This window comes from Pristiophorus japonicus, chromosome 27 (assembly GCF_044704955.1).
Source record: "Pristiophorus japonicus isolate sPriJap1 chromosome 27, sPriJap1.hap1, whole genome shotgun sequence".
NCBI classification, from domain to species: Eukaryota; Metazoa; Chordata; class Chondrichthyes; family Pristiophoridae; genus Pristiophorus; species Pristiophorus japonicus.
The window spans coordinates 6768799-6794362 of NC_092003.1; the positions used below are offsets into that span (position 1 = coordinate 6768799).

The window sequence follows — 25564 nt, forward strand, 5'->3', positions numbered from 1 at the left end:
TCCCTGAAGTGTCGCCATGGGCTAAGTGATTAGCCAAGCACTGAGCAAATGGAACATAATGTGGAGTTATCTCCTTTGGTAGGAAAAATAGAAAAGCAGAGTATTGTATAAATGGCGAGAGATTGGGAAGTGTCGGTGTTCAGAAGGACCTGGGTGTCCTTGTACACCAATCACTGAAAGTTAACCTGCAGGTACAGCAAGCAATTAAGAAAGCAAATGGTACGTTGGCCTTTATTACAAGAGGATTTGAGTATAAGAGTAAAGACGTCTTCCTGCAATTATATCTGGCCCTGGTGAGACCACACCTGGAGTATTGTGTACAGTTTTAGTCTCCTTACCTGAGAACATAGGAAATAGGAGCACGATTTGGCCATTCGGCCCCTCGAGCCTGCTCCACCATTCAATAATTTCATGGCTGATCCGATCTTGGACTCAGCTCCACTTCCCCGCCCGCTCCCCATAACCCTCGACTTCCCTATTGGTCAAAAATCTGTCGATCTGCACCTTAAATATATTCAATGACCCAGCCTCCACAGCTCTCTGGGGCAGAGAATTCCACAGATTCACTAGAAGAAATTCCTCCTCATCTCTGTCTTAAATGGGCGGCCCCTTATTCTGAGACGATGACCCCTGCTTCTAGATTCCCCCACGAGGGGAAACCTCCTCTCTGCATCTACCCTGTCAAGCCTCCTCAGAATTTTATACGTTTCAATAAGATCGTATCTAAGAGGGAGTGCAACAAAGACTGATTTCCTGGGATGGGGGGGATTGTCCTATGAGGAGAGATTGAGCAGACTGGGCTGATATTCTCTGGAGTTTAGAAGAATGAGAGGTGATCTCATTGAAACAGACACAATTCTTACAGGGGCTTGACAGGGTAGATGCAGGGAGGGTGTTTCCCCCCCGGGGCTGGGGAGTCTAGAACCAGGGGTCACACAGTCTCAGGATAAGGGGTCGGCCATTTAGGACTGAGATGAGGAGGAATTTCTTCACTCAGAGGGTGGTGAATCTTTGGAATTCTCTGCCCCAGAGGGCTGTGGAGCCTCAGTCATTGAGTATATTCAAGGCTGAGATCGATAGATTTTTGGATGTTAAGGGAAACGAGGGATCGGGCGGGAAAGTGGAGTTGAGGTCGAAGATCAGCCGTGATCTCATTGAATGGCGGAGCAGGCTCGAGGGGCCGAATGGCCGACTCCTGCTCCTAATTCTTATGGTGTTGTGACCTCTGACCTATGGTGTTGTGACCTCTGACCCCCGACCGCTCCCACCCCACCCACCATTGGCCGCCCGACCCGTCTTCCCAACCAATCAGAAAGCGGACAAGACTCTTTCCTCATTGGACAATTTTTGACTAAGCAAACACTGGACGTGGGGGGTCAATCTAAGAAATGAGAGATTTCAGAGAAAATGGGGGGGAGAATATCACCTTTATTTAATGCCCCAATCATTTTATCTCGCTCATCTTCATCATCATCAAAGGCAGTCCCTCGAAATTGAGGAAGACTTGCTTCCACTCTAAAAGTGAGTTCTTGGGTGACTGAACAGTCCAATACGAGAGCCACAGTCCCTGTCACAGGTGGGACAGACAGTGGTTGAGGGAAGGGGAGGGTAGGACAGGTTTGCCGCACGCTCCTTCCGCTGCCTACGCTTGCTTTCTGCATGCTCTCGGCGATGAGACTCGAGGTGCTCAGCGCCCTCCCGGATAGAAACATAGAAACATAGAAAATAGGTGCAGGAGTAGGCCATTCAGCCCTTCTAGCCTGCACCGCCATTCAATGAGTTCATGGCTGAACATGCAAATTCAGTGCCCCCTTCCTGCTTTCTCGCCATACCCCTTGATCCCCCTAGTAGTAAGGACTACATCTAACTCCCTTTTTGAATATATTTAGTGAATTCGCCTCAACTACTTTCTGTGGTAGAGAATTCCACAGGTTCACCACTCTCTGGGTGAAGAAGTTTCTCCTCATCTCGGTCCTAAATGGCTTACCCCTTATCCTCAGACTGTGACCCCTGGTTCTGGACTTCCCCAACATCGGGAACATTCTTCCTGCATCCAACCTGTCTAAACCCGTCAGAATTTTAAACATTTCTATGAGGTCCCCTCTCATTCTTCTGAACTCCAGTGAATACAAGCCCAGTTGATCCAGTCTTTCTTGATAGGTCAGTCCCACCATCCCGGGAATCAGTCTGGTAAACCTTCGCTGCACTCCCTCAATAGCAAGAATGTCCTTCCTCAAGTTAGGAGACCAAAACTGTACACAATACTCCAGGTGTGGCCTCACCAAGGCCCTGTACAACTGTAGCAACACCTCCCTGCCCCTGTACTCAAATCCTCTCGCTATGAAGGCCAACATGCCATTTGCTTTCTTAACCGCCTGCTGTACCTGCATGCCAACCTTCAATGACTGATGTACCATGACACCCAGGTCTCGTTGCACCTCTCCTTTTCCTAATCTGTCACCATTCAGATAATAGTCTGTCTCTCTGTTTTTACCACCAAAGTGGCTAACCTCACACTTATCCACATTATACTTCATCTGCTATGCATTTGCCCACTCACCTAACCTATCCAAGTTACTCTGCAGCTTCATAGCATCCTCCTCGCAGCTCACACTGCCACCCAACTTAGTGTCATCCGCAAATTTGGAGATACTACATTTAATCCCCTCGTCTAAATCATTAATGTACAATGTAAACAGCTGGGGCCCCAGCACAGAACCTTGCGGTACCCCACTAGTCACTGCCTGCCATTCTGAAAAGTACCCATTTACTCCTACTCTTTGCTTCCTGTTTGACAACCAGTTCTCAATCCATGTCAGCACACTACCCCCAATCCCATGTGCTTTAACTTTGCACATTAATCTCTTGTGTGGGACCTTGTCGAAAGCCTTCTGAAAGTCCAAATATACCACATCAACTGGTTCTCCCTTGTCCACTCTACTGGAAACATCCTCAAAAAATTCCAGAAGATTTGTCAAGCATGATCTCCCTTTCACAAATCCATGCTGACTTGAACCTATCATGTCACCTCTTTCCAAATGCGCTGCTATGACATCCTTAATAATTGATTCCATCATTTTACCCACTACTGAGGTCAGGCTGACCGGTCTATAATTCCCTGTTTTCTCTCTCCCTCCTTTTTTAAAAAGTGGGGTTACATTGGCTACCCTCCACTCGATAGGAACTGATCCAGAGTCAATGGAATGTTGGAAAATGACTGTCAATGCATCTGCTATTTCCAAGGCCACCTCCTTAAGTACTCTGGGATGCAGTCCATCAGGCCCTGGGGATTTATCGGCCTTCAATCCCATCAATTTCCCCAACACAATTTCCCGACTAATAAGGATTTCCCAGTTCCTCCTCCTTACTAGACCCTCTGACCCCTTTTATATCTGGAAGGTTGTTTGTGTCCTCCTTAGTGAATACCGAACCAAAGTACTTGTTCAATTGGTCTGCCATTTCTTTGTTCCCCGTTATGACTTTCCCTGATTCTGACTGCAGGGGACCTACGTTTGTCTACTAACCTTTTTCTCTTTACATATCTATAGAAACTTTTGCAATCCGTCTTAATGTTCCCTGCAAGCTTCTTCTCGTACTCCATTTTCCCTGCCCTAATCAAACCCTTTGTCCTCCTCTGCTGAGTTCTAAATTACTCCCAGTCCCCGGGTTCGCTGCTATTTCTGGCCAATTTGTATGCCACTTCCTTGGCTTTAATACTATCCCTGATTTTCCTTGATAGCCACGGTTGAGCCACCTTCCCTTTTTTATTTTTACGCCAGACAGGAATGTACAATTGTTGTAGTTCATCCATGCGGTCCCTAAATGTCTGCCATTGCCCATCCACAGTCAACCCCTTAAGTATCATTCGCCAATCTATCCTAGCCAATTCACGCCTCATACCTTCAAAGTTAGCCTTCTTTAAGTTTTGGACCATGGTCTCTGAATTAACTGTTTCATTCTCCATCCTAATGCAGAATTCCACCATATTATGGTCACTCTTCCCCAAGGGGCCTCGCACAACGAGATTGCTAATTAATCCTCTCTCATTACACAACACCCAGTCTAAGATGGCCTCCCCCCTAGTTGGTTCCTCAACATATTGGTCTAGAAAACCATCCCTTATGCACTCCAGGAAATCCTCCTCCACCGTATTGCTTCCAGTTTGGTTAGCCCAATCTATGTGCATATTAAAGTCACCCATTATAACTGCTGCACCTTTATTGCATGCACCCCTAATTTCCTGTTTGATGCCCTCCCCAACATCACTACTACTGTTTGGAGGTCTGTACACAACTCCCACTAAAGTTTTTTGCCCTTTGGTGTTCTGTCGCTCTACTATACATTCCACATCATCCAAGCTAATGTCCTTCCTAACTATTGCATTAATCTCCTCTTTAACCAGCAATGCTACCTCACCTCCTTTTCCTTTTATTCTATCCTTCCTGAATGTTGAATACCCCTGGATGTTGAGTTCCCAGCCTGATCATCCTGGAGCCACGTCTCCGTAATCCCGATCACATCATATTTGTTAACATCTATTTGCACAGTTAATTCATCCACCTTATTACGGATACTCCTTGCATTAAGACACAAAGCCTTCAGGCTTGTTTTTTTAACACCCTTCGTCCTTTTAGAATTTTGCTGTACAGTGGCCCTTTTTGTTCTTTGCCTTGGGTTTCTCTGCCCTCCACTTTTCCTCATCTCCTTTCTGTCTTTTGCTTTTGTCTCCTTTTTATTTCCCTCTGTCTCCCTGCATTGGTTCCCATCCCCCTGCCATATTAGGATGTACTTCCTCCACTTAGGGCGGACTGGTCTTTGGCCAGGGACTCCCAGGTGTCGGTGGGGATGTTGCACTTTATCAGGGAGGCTTTGCGGGTGTCCTTGAAATGTTTCCACTGCCCACCTTGGGCTCGTTTGCCGTGAAGGAGTTCCGAGTAGAGCGCTTGCTTTGGGAATCTCGTGTCGGGGGCATGCGGACAATGTGGCCCTGCCCAGCGGAGCTGGTCGAGTATGGTCAGTGCTTCGATGCTGGGGATGTTGGCCTGGTCGAGGACGCTAACGTTGGTGCATCTGTCCTCCCAGGGGATTTGCGGGACCTTGCGGAGACAGCGTTGGTGGTATTTCTCCAGTGACTTGGTGTCTACTGTACATGGTCCATGTCTCTGAGCCCTACAGGAGGGCGGGTATCACTACAGCCCTGTAGACCATGAGCTTGGTGCCAGATTTGAGGGTCTGGTCTTCAAACATTCATCCTCAGGCGACCGAAGGCTGTGCTGACGAACTGGAAGCGGTGTTGGACCTCGTCGTCGCTATCTGCGCTCCCGAAAAAAAGTTTTCTCCCTGGTTTTGTCCGCAGCAGTTTGCTTGCGATTAATCCTGTATCGAACCTTGGTTAGTGCGCACTTGGAGCACTGCACACTGTTCTGGTCGCTGTATTATAAAAAGGATATCGAGGCACTAGAGATGCTGCAAGAAAGATTTGGAAGGATGATACCAGAAAGGAAGGAAGACTTGTTTTTATATAGCGCCTTTCACAACCACCGGACGTCTCAAAGCGCTTTGCAGCCAATAAAGTAGTTTTGGAGTGTGGTCACTGTTGTAATGTGGGAAACGGGGCAGCCAATTTGCGCACAGCAAGCTCCCACACACAGCAATGTGATAATGACCGGATCATCTGTTTTTGTGATGTTGATTGAGGGATAAATATTGGCCCCAGGACAGCGGGGAGAACTCCCCCTGCTCTTCTTCGAAATAGTGACCATGGGATCTTTTACGTCCACCTGAGAGGGCAGACGGGCCTCAGTTTAACGTCTCATCCGACAGACAGCCCCTCCGACAGTGCGGCGCTCCCTCAGCACCGCCCCTCCGACAGTGCGGCGCTCCCTCAGCACTACACTGGAGTGCCCGCCTAGATTTATGTGCTCAAGTCCCTGAAGTGGGATTTGAACCCACAACCTTCTGACTCAGAGGCGCGTGTGCTACCCACTGGGCCACAGCTGGTACCAGAATTGCCTGGTTAGAACACTTGGGAAGGTTTGAACAGGCTGGGTCTCTTTTCTCGAGAATAGAGAAGGCTGATGGGCGATCCAATAGAAGTCTTTAAGATTATGAAAGGGTTCGATAAGGGTAGACGTCGAGAGGGTGTGGGGGAGACCAGAACTAGGGGCCGTCAATATGAGACAGTCACTAACAAATCCAATGGGGAATTCAGGAGAAACTTCTTCACTTCTGTAACTAGTAGAGTGGACAAGGGGGAGCCAGTGGATGTGATGTATTTAGACTTTCAAAAGGCTTTTGACAAGGTCCCACACAAGAGTGTGCAAAATTAAAGCACATGGTATTGGGGGTAATGTATTGATGTGGATAGAGAACTGGTTGGCAGACAGGAAGCAAAGCGTAGGAATAAACGGGTCCTTTTCAGAATGGCAGGCAGTGACTAGTGGAGTGCCGCAGGGCTCAGTGCTGGGAACCCAGCTATACATTAATGATTTAGACGAAGGAATTGAATGTAATATCTCCAAGTTTGCAGATGACACTAAGCTGGGTGGCAGTGTGAGCTGTGAGGAGGATGCTAAGAGGCTGCAGAGTGACTTGGACAGGTTAGGTGAGTGGGCAAATACATGGTAGATGCAGTATAATGTGGATAAATGTGAGGTTATCCACTTTGGTCATAAAAACAGATTATTATCTGAATGGTGACAGATTAGTAAAAGGGGAGGTGCAACGAGACCTGGGTGTTATGGTACATCAGTCATTGAAAGTTGGCATGCAGGTACAGAAGGCGGTGAAGAAGGCAAATGGCATTTTGGCCTTCATAGCTAGGGGATTCGCGTATAGGAGCAGGGAAGTCTTACTGCAGTTGTACAGGGCCTTGGTGAGACCACACCTTGAATATTGTGTACGGTTTTGGTCGTCTAATCTGAGGAAGGACATTCTTGCTATTGAGGGACTGCAGCGAAGGTTCACCAGACTGATTCCCGGGATGATGGGACTGACATATGAAGAAAGACTGGATCGACTAGGCTTATATTCACTGGAGTTTAGAAGAATGAGAGGGGATCTCATAGAAACATATAAAATTCTGATGGGATTGGACAGGTTAGATGCAGGAAGAATGTTCCCGATATTGGGGAAGTCCAGAACCAGGGGTCACAGTCTAAGGATAAGGGGTAAGCCATTTAGGACCGAGATGAGGAGAAACTTCTTCACTCAGAGAATTGTGAACCTGTGGAATTCTCTACCACAGAAAGTTGTTGAGGCCAGTCCGTTAGATATATTCAAAAGGGAGTTAGATGTGGCCTTTACGGCAAAAGGGATCAGGGGGTATGGAGAGAAAGCAGGAATGGGATACTGAAGCTGCATGATCAGCCATGATCATATTGAATGGCGGTGCAGGCTCGAAGGACCGAATGGCCTACTCCTGCACCTATTTTCTAGGTTTACTTAGAGAGCGGTGAGAATGTGGAACTCGCTGCCACAGGGAGGGGTTGAGGCGAATAGTATCGATGCGTTTAAGGGGAAGCTGGATAAACACATGAGGGAGAAAGGAATAGAGAGATATGGCCGCCCATTTAAAACTGAGATGAGGAGGAATTTCTTCTCTCAGAGGGTTGTGAATCTGTGGAATTCGCTGCCTCAGAGAGCTGTGGAAGCCGGGACATTGAATAAATTTAAGACAGAAATAGACAGTTTCTTAACCGATAAGGGGACGGGCAGGGAAGTGGAGCTGAGTCCATGATTGTATTAAATGGCGGAGCAGGCTTGTGGGGCCGTCAGGCCTGCTCCTGCTCCTATTTCTTATGTTCTTACGTGGTGATAGAGGTGAGATGAAGAGGGCCGAGAGGAGGCTGGTGCATAAACACCGGCCTGGAGCAGTGGGGCTGAATGGCCCCTGGTTCTGACTTGTAATTCTATATAATCGTTCATTTCCTGAGGCTCCCAGAAAGGGGGCTCTTCGAGGCCTCTGGCTGTTCCACTCCCAAACCGGCCCCAGAAATTGCAGAGTCACCTCCACAGAGTTGGGTCAACGTGAAGTTTTAGGATTTAGTATCGTACGCGCAGTGGCGTTGGGGGTTGTGTGGCGGGGTGGGGGGGGAGCTTTGAATAAGGACAGTGACTGTTCCTTGCGCTGTCAGAACAGAACTGTGTCAGTGTGGGCAGGGATCTGGAGCCAGGCCCCGGAGGTGAAAGGTCAGCCTTGTAACCAGAGCTCTCTGTGTGTGTGTGTGTGTGTGTGTGTGTGGTTCCTGGGGGAGCTGCAGGGTGGCCATTAGAGAGAAGTTAAAAGGAATCACTCTCGTCCAGACGGCCCCTCTCGACTCCTCGTGTCGCCCCGCACACCCCGGTGAAGCGCTGTGTGTGTGTGTGTGTGTGTGTGTGTGTGTGTGTGTGGGGGGGGGGGTTTAAGTGCAGCCGCTGTCACATTCTAGGGCGAGGCAGCAGCCGGTTTGTCGCACAGCAAGATCCCACAACGCGGCTGAAATGATCAGAAGCCGGCCGTTGCGAGCTTTCCACAGGGTGCCTGCCGCAAAACGAAATGGACGTGGCTTAGAATTGGTGACCTGTATCTGTCGGGTGGGCCGGAGGAGCCAACGATGACACTCATGCATTCTCTCTCTCTCTCTCTCTCTCTCTCTTTCCCACTCTCTCAGTCTCCCCCTCTCTCCCTCCCTCCCCCAGTCTCTCTCTCTCTCTCTCTCTCTTCCCACACCCCACCAGTCTATCTCTCTCTCTCCCCCAGTCTTTCACTCTCTCTCTTCCCCCAGTGTCTGTCTCTCTCTCTTCCCCCAGTGTCTCTCCCTCTCTCCCTCCCTCCCTCTCGCTCTGTCTATCTCTCCCCCTCTTCGCCCCCATCCCCCAGTCTCTCTCTCTCTCTTCCCCCAGTGTCTGTCTCTCTCTCTCTCTCTTCCCCCAGTGTCTGTCTCTCCGCACTCCCTCAGTACTGCCCCTCCGACAGTGCGGCGCTCCCTCAGTACTGCCCCTCCGACAGTGCGGCGCTCCTTCAGTACTGCCCCTCCGACAGTGCGGCGCTCCCTCAGTACTGCCCCTCCGACAGTGTGGCACTCCCTCAGCAGGGATAGGAATTTTGAAATCGAGGCATTGTTTAATCAGAAGCCCATGTTGGTCAGCGAGCACAGGGGGTGATGGGTGAGCGGGACTCGGTGCGAGTTAGGGCACGGGGGCAGTGAGCACAGGGGGTGATGGGTGAGCGGGACTCGGTGCGAGTTAGGACACGGGGGCAGTGAGCACAGGGGGTGATGGGTGAGCGGGACTCGGTGCGAGTTAGGGCACGGGGGCAGCCGAGTTTTGGATCACCTCTAGTTTACTCGTAGGGTACCGAGTTACAGTCAGGATCCTGATCCCAGTATTCAAATCCAAGTTCTCCCACCACCCAGTGACATTGGAGCCCTGCTCCCAATATTCCGGAACCTGGATCTCACTGTTCCTTCTGAACGGCAGAATTCCAGCTTTGTACTCACTGCCTTCCCATACAGCTCAGCACCTGGGCCTCATGTTCACAAGTCATCATCATCATAGTCGGACCCTCGGAATCGAGGAAGACTTGCTTCCACTCTTAGAATGAGTCCTCGGGTGGCTGAACAGTCCAATACGGGAGCCACAGTCCCTGTCACAGGTGGGACAGACAGTGGTTGAGGGAAAGGGGAGGGTGGGACTGGTTTGCCGCACGCTCCTTCCGCTGCCTGCGCTTGGTTTCTGCACGCTCTCGGCGACGAGACTCGAGATGCTCAGCACCCTCCCGGATGCACTTCCTCCACTTAGGGCGGACTGGTCTTTGGCCAGGGACTCCCAGGTGTCGGTGGGGATGTTGCACTTTATCAGGGAGGCTTTAAGGGTGGTCCCTGTAACGTTTCCTCTGCCCACCTTTTGGCTCGTTTGCCGTGAAGGAGTTCCGAGTAGAGCGCTTGCTTTGGGAGTCTCGTGTCGGGGGCATGTGGACAATGTGGCCCTGCCCAGCGGAGCTGGTCGAGTGTGGTCAGTGCTTCGATGCTGGGGATGTTGGCCCGGTCGAGGACGCTAACGTTGGTGCGTCTGTCCTCCCAGGGGATTTGTAGGATCTTGCAGAGACAGCATTGGTGGTATTTCTCCAGCGACTTGAGGTGTCTACTGTACATGGTCCATGTCTCTGAGCTATACAGGAGGGTGGGTATCACTACAGCCCTGTAGACCATGAGCTTGGTGACAGTTTTGAGGGCCTGGTCTTCAAACACTCTTTTCCTCAGGCGGCCGAAGGCTGCACTGGCGCACTGGAGGCGGTGTTGGATCTCGCCATCAATGTCCGCTCTTGTTGATAAGAGGCTCCCGATGTACACCAGGGCTAGAGCCAGCAGTGTACCCAGAGTGGGGGCTCTCGTGTGTCTGTGTGTGTGTCTGTATGTCTGTCTCTGTCTCTGTCTGTCTGTGTCTGAGTGTCTCTCTCTGTGTCTCTCTCTGTGTGTCTCTCTCTCTCTCTCTCTCTCTCTCTGTGTCAGTGTTTGTGCGTACGTCTCTGTCTTTGAGTGTGTGTGTCTGTGTGTGTGTGTGTGTCTCTCTGCGTACGTGTCTGTCTTTGAGTGTGTGATTGATTGTGTGCGTGTCTGTGTATCTGTGTGCGTGTGCTTTATTTAAAACGAGTTGTGTGTAAAATAACAGGAAGCTGAAGTTGAACAGGCGCTCCAGCGAAAATATTATTGGCTGGCCTGCAGGTGCATCGTGGGAAGGATGTTGTTGGGCTGTGAGATGCGTCACAAGGAAGACGGCGGCGGGTGATTGGACGGAGTGAGCAGGAAACTCTGAAACCTTAACCCTTCCCGGGACTGCTGTCCCAACCGACCCCTCCCCCACACACGCCAGTCTGATAATGGGATTGTGCAGAGTCAAAACGGAATTATCAAAGGGAAATCATGTTTGACGAATCTGTTAGCATTTTTTGAGGTTGTAACTGGCACAATAGATAAGGGGGAACCAGTGGATGTGGCATATTTGGTTTTTCAGAAGGCATTTGTTAAATCGTACAAAGTTACAGTTCGGAAGGAGGTCATTTCGGCCCATGCCGGCTGACAAAGAGCTATCCAGCCTAATCCCACTTCTGCCCCATGTCCGAACTCGCACCAAGTCCCGCTCACCCATCACCCCCTGTGCTCGCTGCCCCGTGTCCTAACTCGCACCGAGTCCCGCTCACCCATCACCCCCTGTGCTCACTGCCCCCATGTCCTAACTCGCACCGAGTCCCGCTCACCCATCACCCCCTGTGCTCACTGCCCTGTGTCCTAACTCGCACCGAGTCCCGCTCACCCATCACCCCCTGTGCTCACTGACCCCGTGTCCTAACTCGCACCGAGTCCCGCACACCCATCACCCCCTGTGCTCGCTGCCCCATGTCCTAACTCGCACCGAGTCCCGCTCACCCATCACCCCCTGTGCTCGCTGCCCCGTGTCCTAACTCGCACCGAGTCCCGCTCACCCATCACCCCCTGTGCTCGCTGCCCCATGTCCTAACTCGCACCAAGTCCCGCTCGCCCATCACCCCCTGTGCTCGCTGCTCCGTGTCCTAACTCGCACCGAGTCCCGCTCACCCATCACCCCCTGTGCTCGCTGCCCTGTGTCCTAACTCGCACCGAGTCCCGCTCACCCATCACCCCCTGTGCTCACTGCCCCGTGTCCTAACTCGCACCGAGTCCTGCTCACCCATCAACCCCTGTGCTCACTGACCCCGTGTCCTAACTCGCACCGAGTCCCGCTCACCCATCACCCCCTGTGCTCGCTGCTCCGTGTCCTAACTCGCACCAAGTCCCGCTCACCCATCACCCCCTGTGCTCGCTGCTCCGTGTCCTAACTCGCACCAAGTCCCGCTCACCCATCACCCCCTGTGCTCGCTGCCCCGTGTCCTAACTCGCACCGAGTCCTGCTCACCCATCACCCCCTGTGCTCACTGCCCCGTGTCCTAACTCGCACCGAGTCCCGCTCACCCATCACCCCCTGTGCTCACTGCCCCGTGTCCTAACTCGCACCGAGTCCCGCTCACCCATCACCCCCTGTGCTCGCTGCCCCGTGTCCTAACTCGCACCGAGTCCCGCTCACCCATCACCCCCTGTGCTCGCTTACCTACATTGGCTCCCGGTTAAGCAACGCCTCAATTTTTAAAATTCTCATCCTTATTTTCAAATCCCTCCATGGTCACCTCGCCCCCCCCCCCCGCCTCGCCCCCCCCCCCCCCCCTGCTCCCTATCTCCGTAACCTCCTCCAGCCCCACAACCCTTCGAGATCTCTGCGCTCCTCTAATTCTGGCCTCTTGAGCATCCCCCGATTTCCATCGCTCCACCATCGGCAGCCGTGCCTTCAGCTACCTGGGCCCCGAGCTCTGGAATTCCCTCCCTAAACCTGCCCGCCTCTCTCTCCTTTAAAACCTACCGCTTTGACTAAGCTTTTGGTCACCTGCCCTAATATCTCCTTATGTGTATATCAGAATGTTACACTGAGGGGTGTGCGGTATATCAGAGTGTTACAGTGAGGGGTGTGGTGTATATCAGTGTGTTACAGTGAGGAGTGTGGGGTATATCAGTGTTACAGTGAGGGGTGTGGGATATATCAGTGTGTTACAGTGAGGGGTGTGGGATTATATCAGTGTTACAGTGAGTGGTGTGGGATATATCAGTGTTACAGTGAGTGGTGTGGGATATATCAGTGTTACAGTGAGTGGTGTGGGATATATCAGTGTTACAGTGAGTGGTGTGGGATATATCAGTGTTACAGTGAGTGGTGTGGGATATATCAGTGTTACAGTGAGTGGTGTGGGATATATCAGTGTTACAGTGAGTGGTGTGGGATATATCAGTGTTACAGTGAGGGGTGTGGGGTATATCAGTGTTACAGTGAGTGGTGTAGGATATATCAGTGTTACAGTGAGTGGTGTGGGATATATCAGTGTTACAGTGAGGGGTGTGGGGTATATCAGTGTTACAGTGAGTGGTGTGGGATATATCAGTGTTACAGTGAGGGGTGTGGGGTATATCAGTGTTACAGTGAGTGGTGTGGGATATATCAGTGTTACAGTGAGTGGTGTGGGGTATATCAGTGTTACAGTGAGTGGTGTGGGGTATATCAGTGTTACAGTGAGGGGTGTGGGGTCTATCAGTGTTACAGTGAGGGGTGTGGGGTATATCAGTGTTACAGTGAGAGGTGTGGGGTATAGCGGAGATTGTTGTGTGGAGTGACGTGTGTGTGTGTATACAGTGTTGAGTTGTGGATGTGCGGAAAGGGGAAGGTTCTATTGAGGGAAGTGGTTTTGATGAAGGCCTGACTAAGTCCTCCTCCCACAAGGTTTATGCTTTTCAAATCAACTTCCTCCTTCGGAATTCTTAAGTATAGAGCAGAGTAGTGCTGAGTCAGTCATGAGCTGATACAGTAATTGGGGCCTTTTGCAGGACCCGCCCTGCCTCGGCCAAGGCTCGAAGGATGGCCAAGTGAGCGAGGTACACCAGAGCAGGAAGATGTCCCGGAGGGACCGAATTAATTTGGGCCACCTTGTGGGAGGTTGGGGAGGGGCAGCTGTTGCCGTGGCAACCCGCCAAGGAGCCACTCCGCCCCAGTAGGCCGCAGTTGGTTGACGCGGGCCTGCTCTTTTTGTGTCAAGGCCCCAGGGCGCATTGCGTTGCCACGAGGGGCCTAGTAGTTCAGGCTTCTTGCTTTAACAGCACGATAGGCAAAGCCACAGCACCAAGCCTTCCAAAGCAGCACTCCCTCGTCTCCTGAAAGTGCAACGGCCCAGCCTGATCCAGATTTCGGGCAGCAGCCGCAGATCGGGAGTGGGTGGATGTCAAAAGTTGCAGCGTTGCCATCGGCAACCACTTCCCACCAGGCCTTTGTTTGTCCCCGGGTTTAGCCGACACTGCAATTCTCTCTCTGCTGTTAACCCATAAAGATCTAGCGTTGTTGGAACAGAAGTTGGGAACATGTTCTCCTTTTACCCGCCTCGTCTCGCAACTTTGAAGCCCCCCCCCCGACAAACCGGGGGAATCGAAAGCCAGTGTTTCGATTGGGGAGAGGGGGGTGAAATTAGCCGCGGTTTCTGCGAGCTGCCGCGAACAGGTGTGCCTCACCTCGGAGTCAGGGGGACATGGGTTTGAATCTCAGCTCAGAGACTTGAGCCCGCAATTCAGACTGACACTCCCAGTGCAGTGCTGAGGGAGCGGCGCACTGTCGGAGGGGCAGTGCTGAGGGAGCGGCGCACTGTCGGAGGGGCAGTGCTGAGGGAGCGCCGCACTGTCGGAGGAGCAGTACTGAGGGAGCACCGCACTGTCGGAGGGGCAGTACTGAGGGAGCGCCGCACTGTCGGAGGGGCAGTACTGAGGGAGTGCCACACTGTCGGAGGGGCAGTACTGAGGGAGCGCTGTACTGCGCTGTCGGAGGGGCAGTACTGAGGGAGCGCCGCACTGTCGGAGGGGCAGTACTGAGGGAGTGCCACACTGTCGGAGGGGCAGTACTGAGGGAGCACCGCACTGTTGCAGGGGCAGTACTGAGGGAGCGCCGCACTGTCGGAGGGGCAGTACTGAGGGAATACCGCACTGTTGTATGCGACATTAAACCGAGGCCCCGCGTCTGCTCTCTCAGGCGGACGTAAAAGATCCCACGGCCACTATTCTAAAGAAGAGCAGGGGAGTTCTCCCCGGTGTCCTGGGGCCAATATTTATCCCTCAATCAACATCACTAAAACAGATGATTTGGGTCATTATCACATTGCTGTGTGTGGGAGCTTGCTGTGCGCAAATTGGCATTTCCCACATTACAACAGTGACCACACTCCAAAAGTACTTCATTGGCTGTTAGATTTGAATTTCTAAAGTGCCTTTCACAACCACCGGATGTCTCAAAGAGCTTTACAGCTACTGAAGTATTTTTGGACGTCTGATCCGAAATATGGCACCTCCGACAGTGTGGCGCTCCCTCAGTACTGCCCCTCCGACAGTGTGGCGCTCCCTCAGTACTGCCCCTCCGACAGTGCGGCGCTCCCTCAGTACTGCCCCTCCGACAGTGTGGTGCTCCCTCAGTACTGCCCCTCCGACAGTGTGGCACTCCCTCAGTACTGCACCTCCGACAGTGCGGGGCTCCCTCAGTACTGCCCTTCCGACAGTGCGGCGCTCCCTCAGTACTGCCCCTCCGACAGTGCGGGGCTCCCTCAGTACTGCCCCTCCGACAGTGCGGCACTCCCTCAGTACTGCACCTCCGACAGTGCGGGGCTCCCTCAGTACCGCCCCTCCGACAGTGCGGCGCTCCCTCAGTACCGCCCCTCCGACAGTGTGGCACTCCCTCAGTACTGCCCCTCCGACAGCGCAGTACAGCGCTCCCTCAGTACTGCCCCTCCGACAGTGCGCCGCTCCCTCAGTACTGCCCCTCCGACAGCGCAGTACAGCGCTCCCTCAGTACCGCCCCTCCGACAGTGCGGCGCTCCCTCAGTACCGCCCCTCCGACAGTGTGGCACTCCCTCAGTACTGCCCCTCCAACAGTGCAGTACAGCGCTCCCTCAGTACCACCCCTCCGACAGCGCAGTATGGCGCTCCCTCAGTACTGCCCCTCCGACAGCGCAGTACAGCGCTCCCTCAGTACTGCCCCTCCGACAGTACGGCGCTCCCTCAGTACTGCACTGGGAGTGTCGGCTTGGGGTTTTGTGCTGAAGCCCTTGGAGTGGGAGTCGAGCACACAAACTTCTGACTGGGAGGCGAGGGTGCTGCCCACGTAGCCATGGCTGACATTCCACTTCCTCCGGTGGAGAAAGGTGCTCGAGAAATGCAAGTTTTCTTTTATATCACAGTGCCCTGCGATCTGCGTTGTTTGAATGAGAAACTGCTGGGTCGTGTGTGTGTGTGTGTGTGTGTTCCCGATGCTGTGCTTGTCGGGTTGCATTTGATTAAGGAGCTGCCTTATCACACCCATGCCATCTGTGTTCCTGGAGCTGTAACTTCCTGTGCTGGCCCCTGTCCCACTCTCAAAGCTGTAGGAAGTGTTGTAAATAGCAGCTGATCAGCGTCACTGCTCCCTCGCGTTTCTTCCCTCAACTCCTTTGCAGTTTGTGTTTCCGGGTGGAAAGAAAGTTGCACAGGGTGTGATTTTGTAATCCCAAACAGGTGGTATTTCAAAACACAAAGATATCCCACTTGCCCCTTGCCTGTCTCTCCTTCCCCAGTGACAGTCCTGTACCCACCAGTACTGTACCACAGTGTTATACAGTGACAGTCCTGTACCCACCAGTACTGTACCCCAGTGTTATACAGTGACAGACCTGTGCCCACCAGTACTGTACCCCAGTGTTATACAGTGACAGGCCTGTACCCACCAGTACTGTACCCCAGTGTTATACAGTGACAGACCTGTACCCACCAGTACTGTACCCCAGTGTTATACAGTGACAGACCTGTGCCCACCAGTACTGTACCCCGGTGTTATACAGTGACAGACCTGTACCCACCAGTACTGTACCCCAGTGTTATACAGTGACAGACCTGTACCCACCAGTACTGTACCCCAGTGTTATACAGTGACAGGCCTGTACCCACCAGTACTGTACCCCAGTGTTATACAGTGACAGACCTGTACCCACCAGTACTGTACCCCAGTGTTATACTGTGACAGTCCTGTACCCACCAGTACTGTGCCCCAGTGTTATACAGTGACAGACCTGTACCCACCAGTACTGTATCCCAGTGTTATACAGTGACAGACCTGTACCCACCAGTACTGTATCCCAGTGTTATACAGTGACAGACCTGTACCCACCAGTACTGTACCCCAGTGTTATACAGTGACAGACCTATACCCACCAGTACTGTACCCCAGTGTTATACAGTGACAGACCTGTACCCACCAGTACTGTACCCCAGTGTTATACAGTGACGGAGCTGTACCCACCAGTACTGTACCCCGGTGTTATACAGTGACAGACCTGTACCCACCAGTACTGTACCCCAGTGTTATAGTGACAGACCTGTACCCACCAGTACTGTACCCCAGTGTTATACAGTGACAGACCTGTACCCACCAGTACTGTACCCCAGTGTTATACTGTGACAGACCTGTACCCACCAGTACTGTACCTCAGTGTTATACAGTGACAGACCTGTACCCACCAGTACTGTACCCCAGTGTTATACAGTGACAGAACTATACCCACCAGTACTGTACCCCAGTGTTATACAGTGACAGTCCTGTACCCACCAGTACTGTACCCCGTGTTATACAGTGACAGTCCTGTACCCACTAGTACTGTACCCCAGTGTTATACAGTGACAGACCTGTACCCACCAGTACTGTACCCCGTGTTATACAGTGACAGTCCTGTACCCACCAGTACTGTACCCCAGTGTTATACAGCGACAGACCTGTACCCACCAGTACTGTACCCCGTGTTATACAGCGACAGTCCTGTACCCACCAGTGCTGTACCCCAGTGTTATACAGTGACAGACCTGTACCCACCAGTACTGTACCCCAGTGTTATACAGTGACAGTCCTGTACCCACCAGTACTGTACCCCGTGTTATACAGTGACAGTCCTGTACCCACGTTATACAGTGACAGTCCTGTACCCACCAGTACTGTACCCCGTGTTATACAGTGACAGTCCTGTACCCACCAGTACTGTACCCCGTGTTATACAGTGACAGTCCTGTACCCACCAGTACTGTACCCCAGTGTTATACAGTGACAGTCCTGTACCCACCAGTACTGTACCCCAGTGTTATACAGTGACAGACCTGTACCCACCAGTACTGTACCCCAGTGTTATACAGTGACAGACCTGTACCCACCAGTACTGTACCCCAGTGTTATACAGTGACAGACCTGTACCCACCAGTACTGTACCCCAGTGTTATACAGTGACAGACCTGTACCCACCAGTACTGTATCCCAGTGTTATACAGTGACAGACCTGTACCCACCAGTACTGTACCCCAGTGTTATACAGTGACAGACCTGTACCCACCAGTACTGTACCCCAGTGTTATACAGTGACAGACATGTACCCACCAGTACTGTATCCCAGTGTTATACAGTGACAGACCTGTCCCCACCAGTACTGTACCCCAGTGTTATACAGTGACAGACCTGTACCCACCAGTACTGTACCCCAGTGTTATACAGTGACAGACCTGTACCCACCAGTACTGTATCCCAGTGTTATACAGTGACAGACCTGTACCCACCAGTGCTGTACCCCAGTGTTATACAGTGACAGACCTGTACCCACCAGTACTGTATCCCAGTGTTATACAGTGACAGACCTGTACCCACCAGTACTGTACCCCAGTGTTATACAGTGACAGACCTGTACCCACCAGTACTGTACCCCAGTGTTATACAGTGACAGACCTGTACCCACCAGTACTGTACCACAGTGTTATACAGTGACAGACCTGTACCCACCAGTACTGTACCCCAGTGTTATACAGTGACAGACCTGTACCCAGCAGTACTGTACCCCAGTGTTATACAGTGACAGACCTGTACCCACCAGTACTGTACCCCAGTGTTATACAGTGACAGACCTGTACCCACCAGTACTGTACCCCAGTGTTATACAGTGACAGACCTGTACCCACCAGTACTGTGTGTGCGAAGAAAATGTCACACCCACCCAAGCCCGTTTGGTGAGCTCGTGGTGGGTGCGTCGCGCTGGGAGAGGCCTCCGTGTGAGGTGGATTGGAACGGGCTGGGGCCAGACTCTCGGGATGGAGGTGGTGGCGGTGAGCTATGGAGAGAATAGAGGGGGCATGGGAAGTAATGGGGAAGGGGAGAATGATCGACACAGTGGGAGGCGAGAGAGGGGAGGCAGCGTCGCCACGAATGAATCCTCCAAAGCAGCGTGGAGGAGGTGCATGGTTCCCGGCTGGTGAGAATGAATGTGCCTGCTCCATGGGTGGTTGCCTTAACCTCTCTCTCAATTTGGCTGCGCTTGAGGCTGCAAACCTCTGACCACTTCAGCAGGGTGTGTTGTCGGGGAGCTATTTTTGGCCTCTCCATGTCGCTGCCTAATTCCCCTGCAGTGGTTCAGAAGGAATCCGGCCGACAGCACTGTCCCCTGAGGCCTCGGGCCTGTGACCGTCGCTCGCTCGCTCGTTTAACTTGCTCGGTTACTGGGGAGTTATCCTTTTTGTTTGTTCCTGTGCACTCCGTACCCATCCTGTCCCTGTCTCTTCCCCGCGCTCCCCCCCCCCCCCCCCTCTCCAGTCCCCACAACCTCCGGGTCTTTTTTGACCTCAGCTAGGGCCTTCAGAGTAGGCTTTCCGCCAATTCTCCAGAAATCTCGGGCCTTCAGAGTAGGCTTTCCGCCACTCCTCCAGGAACCTCGGGCCTTCAGAGTAGGCTTTCCGCCAATTTTCCAGGAACCTCGGGCCTTCAGAGTACGCTTTCCGCCAATTCTCCAGGAACCTCGGGCCTTCAGAGTAGGCTTTCCGCCAATTCTCCAGGAATCTCGGACCTTCAGAGTACGCTTTCCGCCACTCCTCCAGGAACCTCGGGCCTTCAGAGCAGGCTTTCCGCCACTCCTCCAGGAACCTCGGACCTTCAGAGTAGGCTTTCCGCCAATTCTCCAGAAATCTCGGGCCTTCAGAGCAGGCTTTCCGCCACTCCTCCAAGAACCTCGGACCTTCAGAGTAGGCTTTCCGCCACTCCTCCAAGAACCTCGGGCCTTCAGAGTAGGCTTTCCGCCAATTCTCCAGAAATCTCGGGCCTTCAGAGTAGGCTTTCCGCCAATTCTCCAGAAATCTCGGGCCTTCAGAGTAGGCTTTCTGCCAATTCTCCAGGAACCTCGGGCCTTCAGAGCAGGCTTTCCGCCAATACTCCAGGAACCTCGGCCTTCAGAGCAGGCTTTCCGCCACTCCTCCAGAAACCTCGGGCCTTCAGAGTAGGCTTTCCGCCAATCCTCCAGGAACTGCAGAGCAAACCTTCTGGACACCTGTTTAAAAACCCAGGAGGAAGTTCACAGAGGCGTTTAAATAAAGACTTTTTATTTCATTTACAATATAATCGGTCAATGCGGTGGGGCGGGGAGAGAGTACGGAAAGCAGGCGGGGAAGGAGAGTTGAGGCCAAGATCAGATCGGCCATAATCTTACTGAATGGTGGAGCAGGCTAGAGGGGCCAAATGGCTGACTCCTGCTCCTAATCTTTATGTTCGTATGTTCTAATGAGAGAGGGGAGGCAGAGCGCAGCAAACACATCCCTCCCGAAGCCCATAAACGAGCGGGGAGGCAGTGAAGTGTTTACCGGTTCGTGGGAATGAAGGCACCATTGATTTGGAGGATAACACCATATTGGGGGCGCTCGTCAATACTGAAGAGGACTGCACCAAATTACAGGAGGTAGTCGATACACTTGCAGAAGGGGATTGTAATTGGCTACCGGTTAAGCAACGCCTCGATTTCAAAATTCTCATCCTGGGTTTACAAATCCCTCCATGGCCCTCGCCCCCTCCCTATCTCTGTAATCTCCTCCAGCCCCACACCCCCCGAATTCTGCCCTCCTGAGCATCCCTGATTATAATCGCTCCACCATCGGTGGCCGTGCCTTCAGCTGCCTGGGCCCCAAGCTCTGGAACTCCCTCCCTAAACCTCTCCGCCTCTCTCTCCTCCTTTAAGACGCTCCTTAAAACCGACCTCTTTGACTCAGCTTTTGGTCACCTGCCCTAATTTCTCCTTATGTGGCTCGGTGTCAAATTTATTTGTTTTGTCTTATCCATCATCATCATAGGCGGTCCCTCGAACTAAATGACTTGCTTCCGCGAGTTCACAGGTGTTGAAACGTAGAAAATAGGTGCAGGAGTAGGCCATTGGGCCCTTCGAGCCTGCACCACCATTCAATATGATCATGGCTGATCATTCAACTTCAGTACCCCATTCCTGCTTTCTCTCCATACCCCCTGATCCCTTTAGCCGTAAGGGCCACATCTAACTCCCTTTTGAATATATCTAACGAACTGGCCTCAACAACTCTCTGTGGTAGAGAATTCCACAGGTTCACAATTCTCTGAGTGAAGAAGTTTCTCCTCATCTCGGTCCTAAATGGCTTACCCCTTATCCTTAGACTGTGACTCCTGGTTCTGGACTTCCCCAACATCAGGAACATTCTTCCTACATCTAACCTGTCCAATCCCGTCAGAATTTTATATGTTTCTATGAGATCCCCTCTCATTCTTCTAAATTCCAGTGAATATAAGTCTAGTTGATCCAGTCTTTCTTCATATGTCAGTCCTGCCATCCCGGGAATCAGTCTGGTGAACCTTCGCTGCACTCCCTCAATAGCAAGAATGTCCTGCTCAGATTAGGAGACCAAAACTCAACACAATATTCCAGGTGAGGCCTCACCAAGGCCCTGTACAACTGCAGTAAGACCTCCCTGCTCCTGTACTCAAATCCTCTCGCTATGAAGGCCGACATGCCATTTGCTTTCTTCACCGCCTGCTGTACCTGCATGCCGACTTTCAATGACTGATGTACCATGACACCCAGGTCTCGTTGCACCTCCCCTTTTCCTAATCTGCCGCCATTCAGATAATAATCTGCCTTCCTGGAGGACAGCTCTGCTGCACGGACCTAGTGCGCACACATATCGCCGTGTGGGCTGAACGCTGAACGCTGCTGTGAAGCCCCATGGGACATTTTACTATGTTAAAGGCGCTATATAAGTACAAGGTGTTACATTTTGGTAGGAAGAATAGGGAGGTCACTTATTACTTGGACGATGTGAGACTAGGTGGGGTAAGAGGAACGAAGAGATCTTGGAGTACAAATACACAAGTTGCGACACAAGTTAGCAAAGCCATACAAAAAGCAAACCAAGAAGTAGGGTTTATTTCTAGAAGTATAGAATTGAAAAGTCGGGAAATCATACTGAACCTGTATCATTGGTTAGACCACACTGCGTACAGTTCTGGCCGCCGTATTATAGAAAGGATATCGAGGCACTGGAGAGGGTGCAGAGAAGATTTACAAGGATGATACCAGAAATGCGAGGGTATATATATCAGGAAAGGATGAGCAGGCTGGGGGTCTCACTTGAAAAAAGGCAGCTGAGGGGTGACCTAATAGAGGTCTTTAAAATAATGAAAGGTTTCGATCGAGTGGATACAGAGAGAGTGTTTCCACTTGTGGGGAAGAGCATAACTAGAGGCCATCAATATAAGATAGTCACTGATGCACCCAATGGGGAATTCAGGAGAGACTTCTTTACCCAGAGAGGGGTGAGAATGTGGAACTCGCTGCCACAGGGAGGGGTTGAGGTGAATAGTATCGATGTATTTAAGGGGAGGCTGGATAAACCTATGAGGGAAAAAGGAATAGAGGGTTATGCTGATAGATTTAGATGAGGAAAGACGGGAGGAGACTCGAGTGGAGCATAAACGCCGGCACGGACTGGTTGGGCCCAATGGCCTGTTTCTGTGCCGTATATCCTATGCAATTTGTTATATAAAAAAATATTGGAGCTGTTGGGGGAAAAGGTGGTATGATAGACAGCTACGCGGTCAGCCAATGCCGAGCCTGTTTGCTTCCCGCTTGCCCGTGAGGAGGTGGGGCGTCGTGAGGTTGGACCAATGGTGGGGGTGGGCGGGGCAGTTGGTCATGTGATAGAGGCTCCAACGCTGCGTCCAATCAGGGTTGACAGCAGGTTAGGCTTCAGGCCTAGCTGCGCGCCTCTCCCAAACATGAGCCTGCGGCCCACCTGAGCGAGTGACGTTCTCTCGCTCTCGCTCTCTCTCTCTCTCTCTTTCTGTCTTTCTCTCTCTTTCTCGCTCTCTCTGTCTTTCTCTCTCTCTCTCGCGCTCTCTCTGTCTCTTTCTCACTCTCATCCTTCTGGCTTTCGGGGAGGGAGGTCCTTTATTTGCACGAGAAAAGAAAGACTTGCATTTATATAGCGCCTTTCACGACCACCGGACGTCCCAAAGCGCTTTACAGCCAATTAAGTACTTTTGGAGTGTAGTCACTGTTGTAATGTGGGAAACGCAGCAGGCAATTTGTGCACAGCAAGCTCCCACAAACAGCAATGTGATAATGACCCAGATCGTCTGTTTTAGTGATGTTGGTTGAGGGATAAATATTGGCCCCAGGACACCGGGGAGAACTCCCCCTGCTCTTCTTCCAATAGTGGCCGTGGGATCTTTTACATCCACCCGAGAGAGCAGACAGGGCCTCGGTTTAACGTCTCATCCGAAAGATGGCAACTCTGACAGTGCGGCGCTCCCTCGGTACCGCCCCTCCGACAGTGCGGCGCTCCCTCGGTACCGCCCCTCCGACAGTGCGGCGCTCCCTCGGTACCGCCCCTCCGACAGTGCGGCGCTCCCTCGGTACCGCCCCTCCGACAGTGCGGCGCTCCCTCAGTACTGCCCCTCCGACAGTGCGGCGCTCCCTCAGTACTGCCCATCCGCCAGTACGGTACTCCCTCAGTACCGCCCCTCCGACAGCGCAGTACAGCGCTCCCTCGGCACCGCCCCTCCGACAGCGCAGCACGGCGCTCCCTCGGCACTGCCCCTCCGACAGCGCAGCACGGCGCTCCCTCAGTACCGCCCCTCCGACAGTGCGGCGCTCCCTCAGTAGAAACATAGAAAATAGGTGCAGGAGTAGGCCATTCGGCCCTTCGAGATGCACCGCCATTCAATGAGTTCATGGCTGAACATGCAACCTCAGTACCCCATTCCTGCTTTCTCTCCGTGCCCCTTGATCCCTTTAGCCGTAAGGGCCACATCCAACTCCCTCTTGAACATATCCAGTGAACTGGCCTCAACAACTCTCTGCGGCGGGGAATTCCACAGGTTAACAACTCTTTGAGTGAAGCAGTTTCTCCAATAGCGCAGTACGGCGCTCCCTCGGCACTGCACTGGGAGTGTCCGCCCGGATTGTTGTGCAGTACGGACGCGATCCCACAGCCTTGTGACTCGGTGGCAAGCGACAGCAAGCAACCCACTGAACCACGGCTGAGAAAGGAAGAGAATGGGAAAGAAAGGGGTGGATGGGGATCAGAGGGGACCCACCTCGGAATGGAAACTCGACAAGTGCCACTTTGAAAACAAACACAACACAACAATGGCGGGAAATGCATTTGAGCTTCAAGGGGAAGCGAAGTGTGGCAAACAAGTCCCTTTGTGTTCGACAACTTCCAATTTATTTGTTTTGCCGTCCTGGGAGGGTTTGAGCCGTGACTGGGAGCTGTATCGGAGACTGGGTCTCGCCGGACAGGCATTGAATACTTTCCCTCTCCCTTTCATCGATTAAGTTGTCGCAATGTCAGGGAAGTCACTTCGACTCCCAACTAGGGTTAGATACAGAGTAAAGCTCCCTCTACACTGTCCCATCAAACACTCCCAGGGCAGGTACAGGGGGTTAGATACAGAGTAAAGCTCCCTCTACACTGTCCCCATCAAACGCTCCCAGGGCAGGTACAGGGGGTTAGATATAGAGTAAAGCTCCCTCTACACTGTCCCCATCAAACACTCCCAGGGCAGATACAGGGGGTTAGATATAGAGTAAAGCTCCCTCTACACTGTCCCATCAAACACTCCCAGGGCAGATACAGGGGGTTAGATATAGAGTAAAGCTCCCTCTACACAGTCCCTTCAAACACTCCCAGGGCAGGTACAGCACGGGGTTAGATACAGAGTAAAGCTCCCTCTACACTGTCCCATCAAACACTCCCAGGGCAGGTACAGGGGGTTAGATACAGAGTAAAGCTCCCTCTACACTGTCCCATCAAACACTCCCAGGGCAGGTACAGGGGGTTAGATACAGAGTAAAGCTCCCTCTACACTGTCCCATCAAACACTCCCAGGGCAGGTACAGGGGGTTAGATACAGAGTAAAGCTCCCTCTACACTGTCCCCATCAAACACTCCCAGGGCAGGTACAGCACGGGGTTAGATAGAGAGTAAAGCTCCCTCTACACTGTCCCATCAAACACTCCCAGGGCAGGTACAGCACGGGGTTAGATAGAGAGTAAAGCTCCCTCTACACTGTCCCATCAAACACTCCCAGGGCAGGTACAGCACGGGGTTAGATACAGAGTAAAGCTCCCTCTACACTGTCCCATCAAACACTCCCAGGGCAGGTACAGCACGGGGTTAGATAGAGAGTAAAGCTCCCTCTACACTGTCCCATCAAACACTCCCAGGGCAGGTACAGCACGGGGTTAGATAGAGAGTAAAGCTCCCTCTACACTGTCCCATCAAACACTCCCAGGGCAGGTACAGGGGGTTAGATACAGAGTAAAGCTCCCTCTACACTGTCCCATCACACACTCCCAGGGCAGGTACAGGGGGTTAGATACAGAGTAAAGCTCCCTCTACACTGTCCCATCAAACACTCCCAGGGCAGGTACAGGGGGTTAGATACAGAGTAAAGCTCCCTCTACACTGTCCCATCAAACACTCCCAGGGCAGGTACAGGGGGTTAGATACAGAGTAAAGCTCTCTCTACACTTTCCCATCAAACACTCCCAGGGCAGGTACAGCACGGGGTTAGATACAGAGTAAAGCTCCCTCTACACTGTCCCATCAAACACTCCCAGGGCAGGTACAGCACGGGGTTAGAT

General features: G+C 52.3%; 2 protein-coding genes across 3 annotated transcripts in view; one reads left to right on the forward strand and one right to left on the reverse strand.

Annotated features, from left to right (window-relative positions):
* LOC139239451 (mitogen-activated protein kinase kinase kinase 11-like) overlaps positions 1 to 25564 on the forward strand; it is an 81669-nt gene that overhangs the window by 16361 nt on the left and 39744 nt on the right. The window lies entirely within an intron of this gene.
* LOC139239453 (serine racemase-like) overlaps positions 5409 to 25564 on the reverse strand; it is a 140039-nt gene continuing 119883 nt past the window's right edge. The window contains exon 8 of the mRNA XM_070868208.1: positions 5409 to 5466. Coding sequence (XP_070724309.1) covers positions 5458 to 5466 — 9 coding nt within the window. The 3' untranslated portion in view covers positions 5409 to 5457. The remainder of the gene's footprint in view (positions 5467 to 25564) is intronic.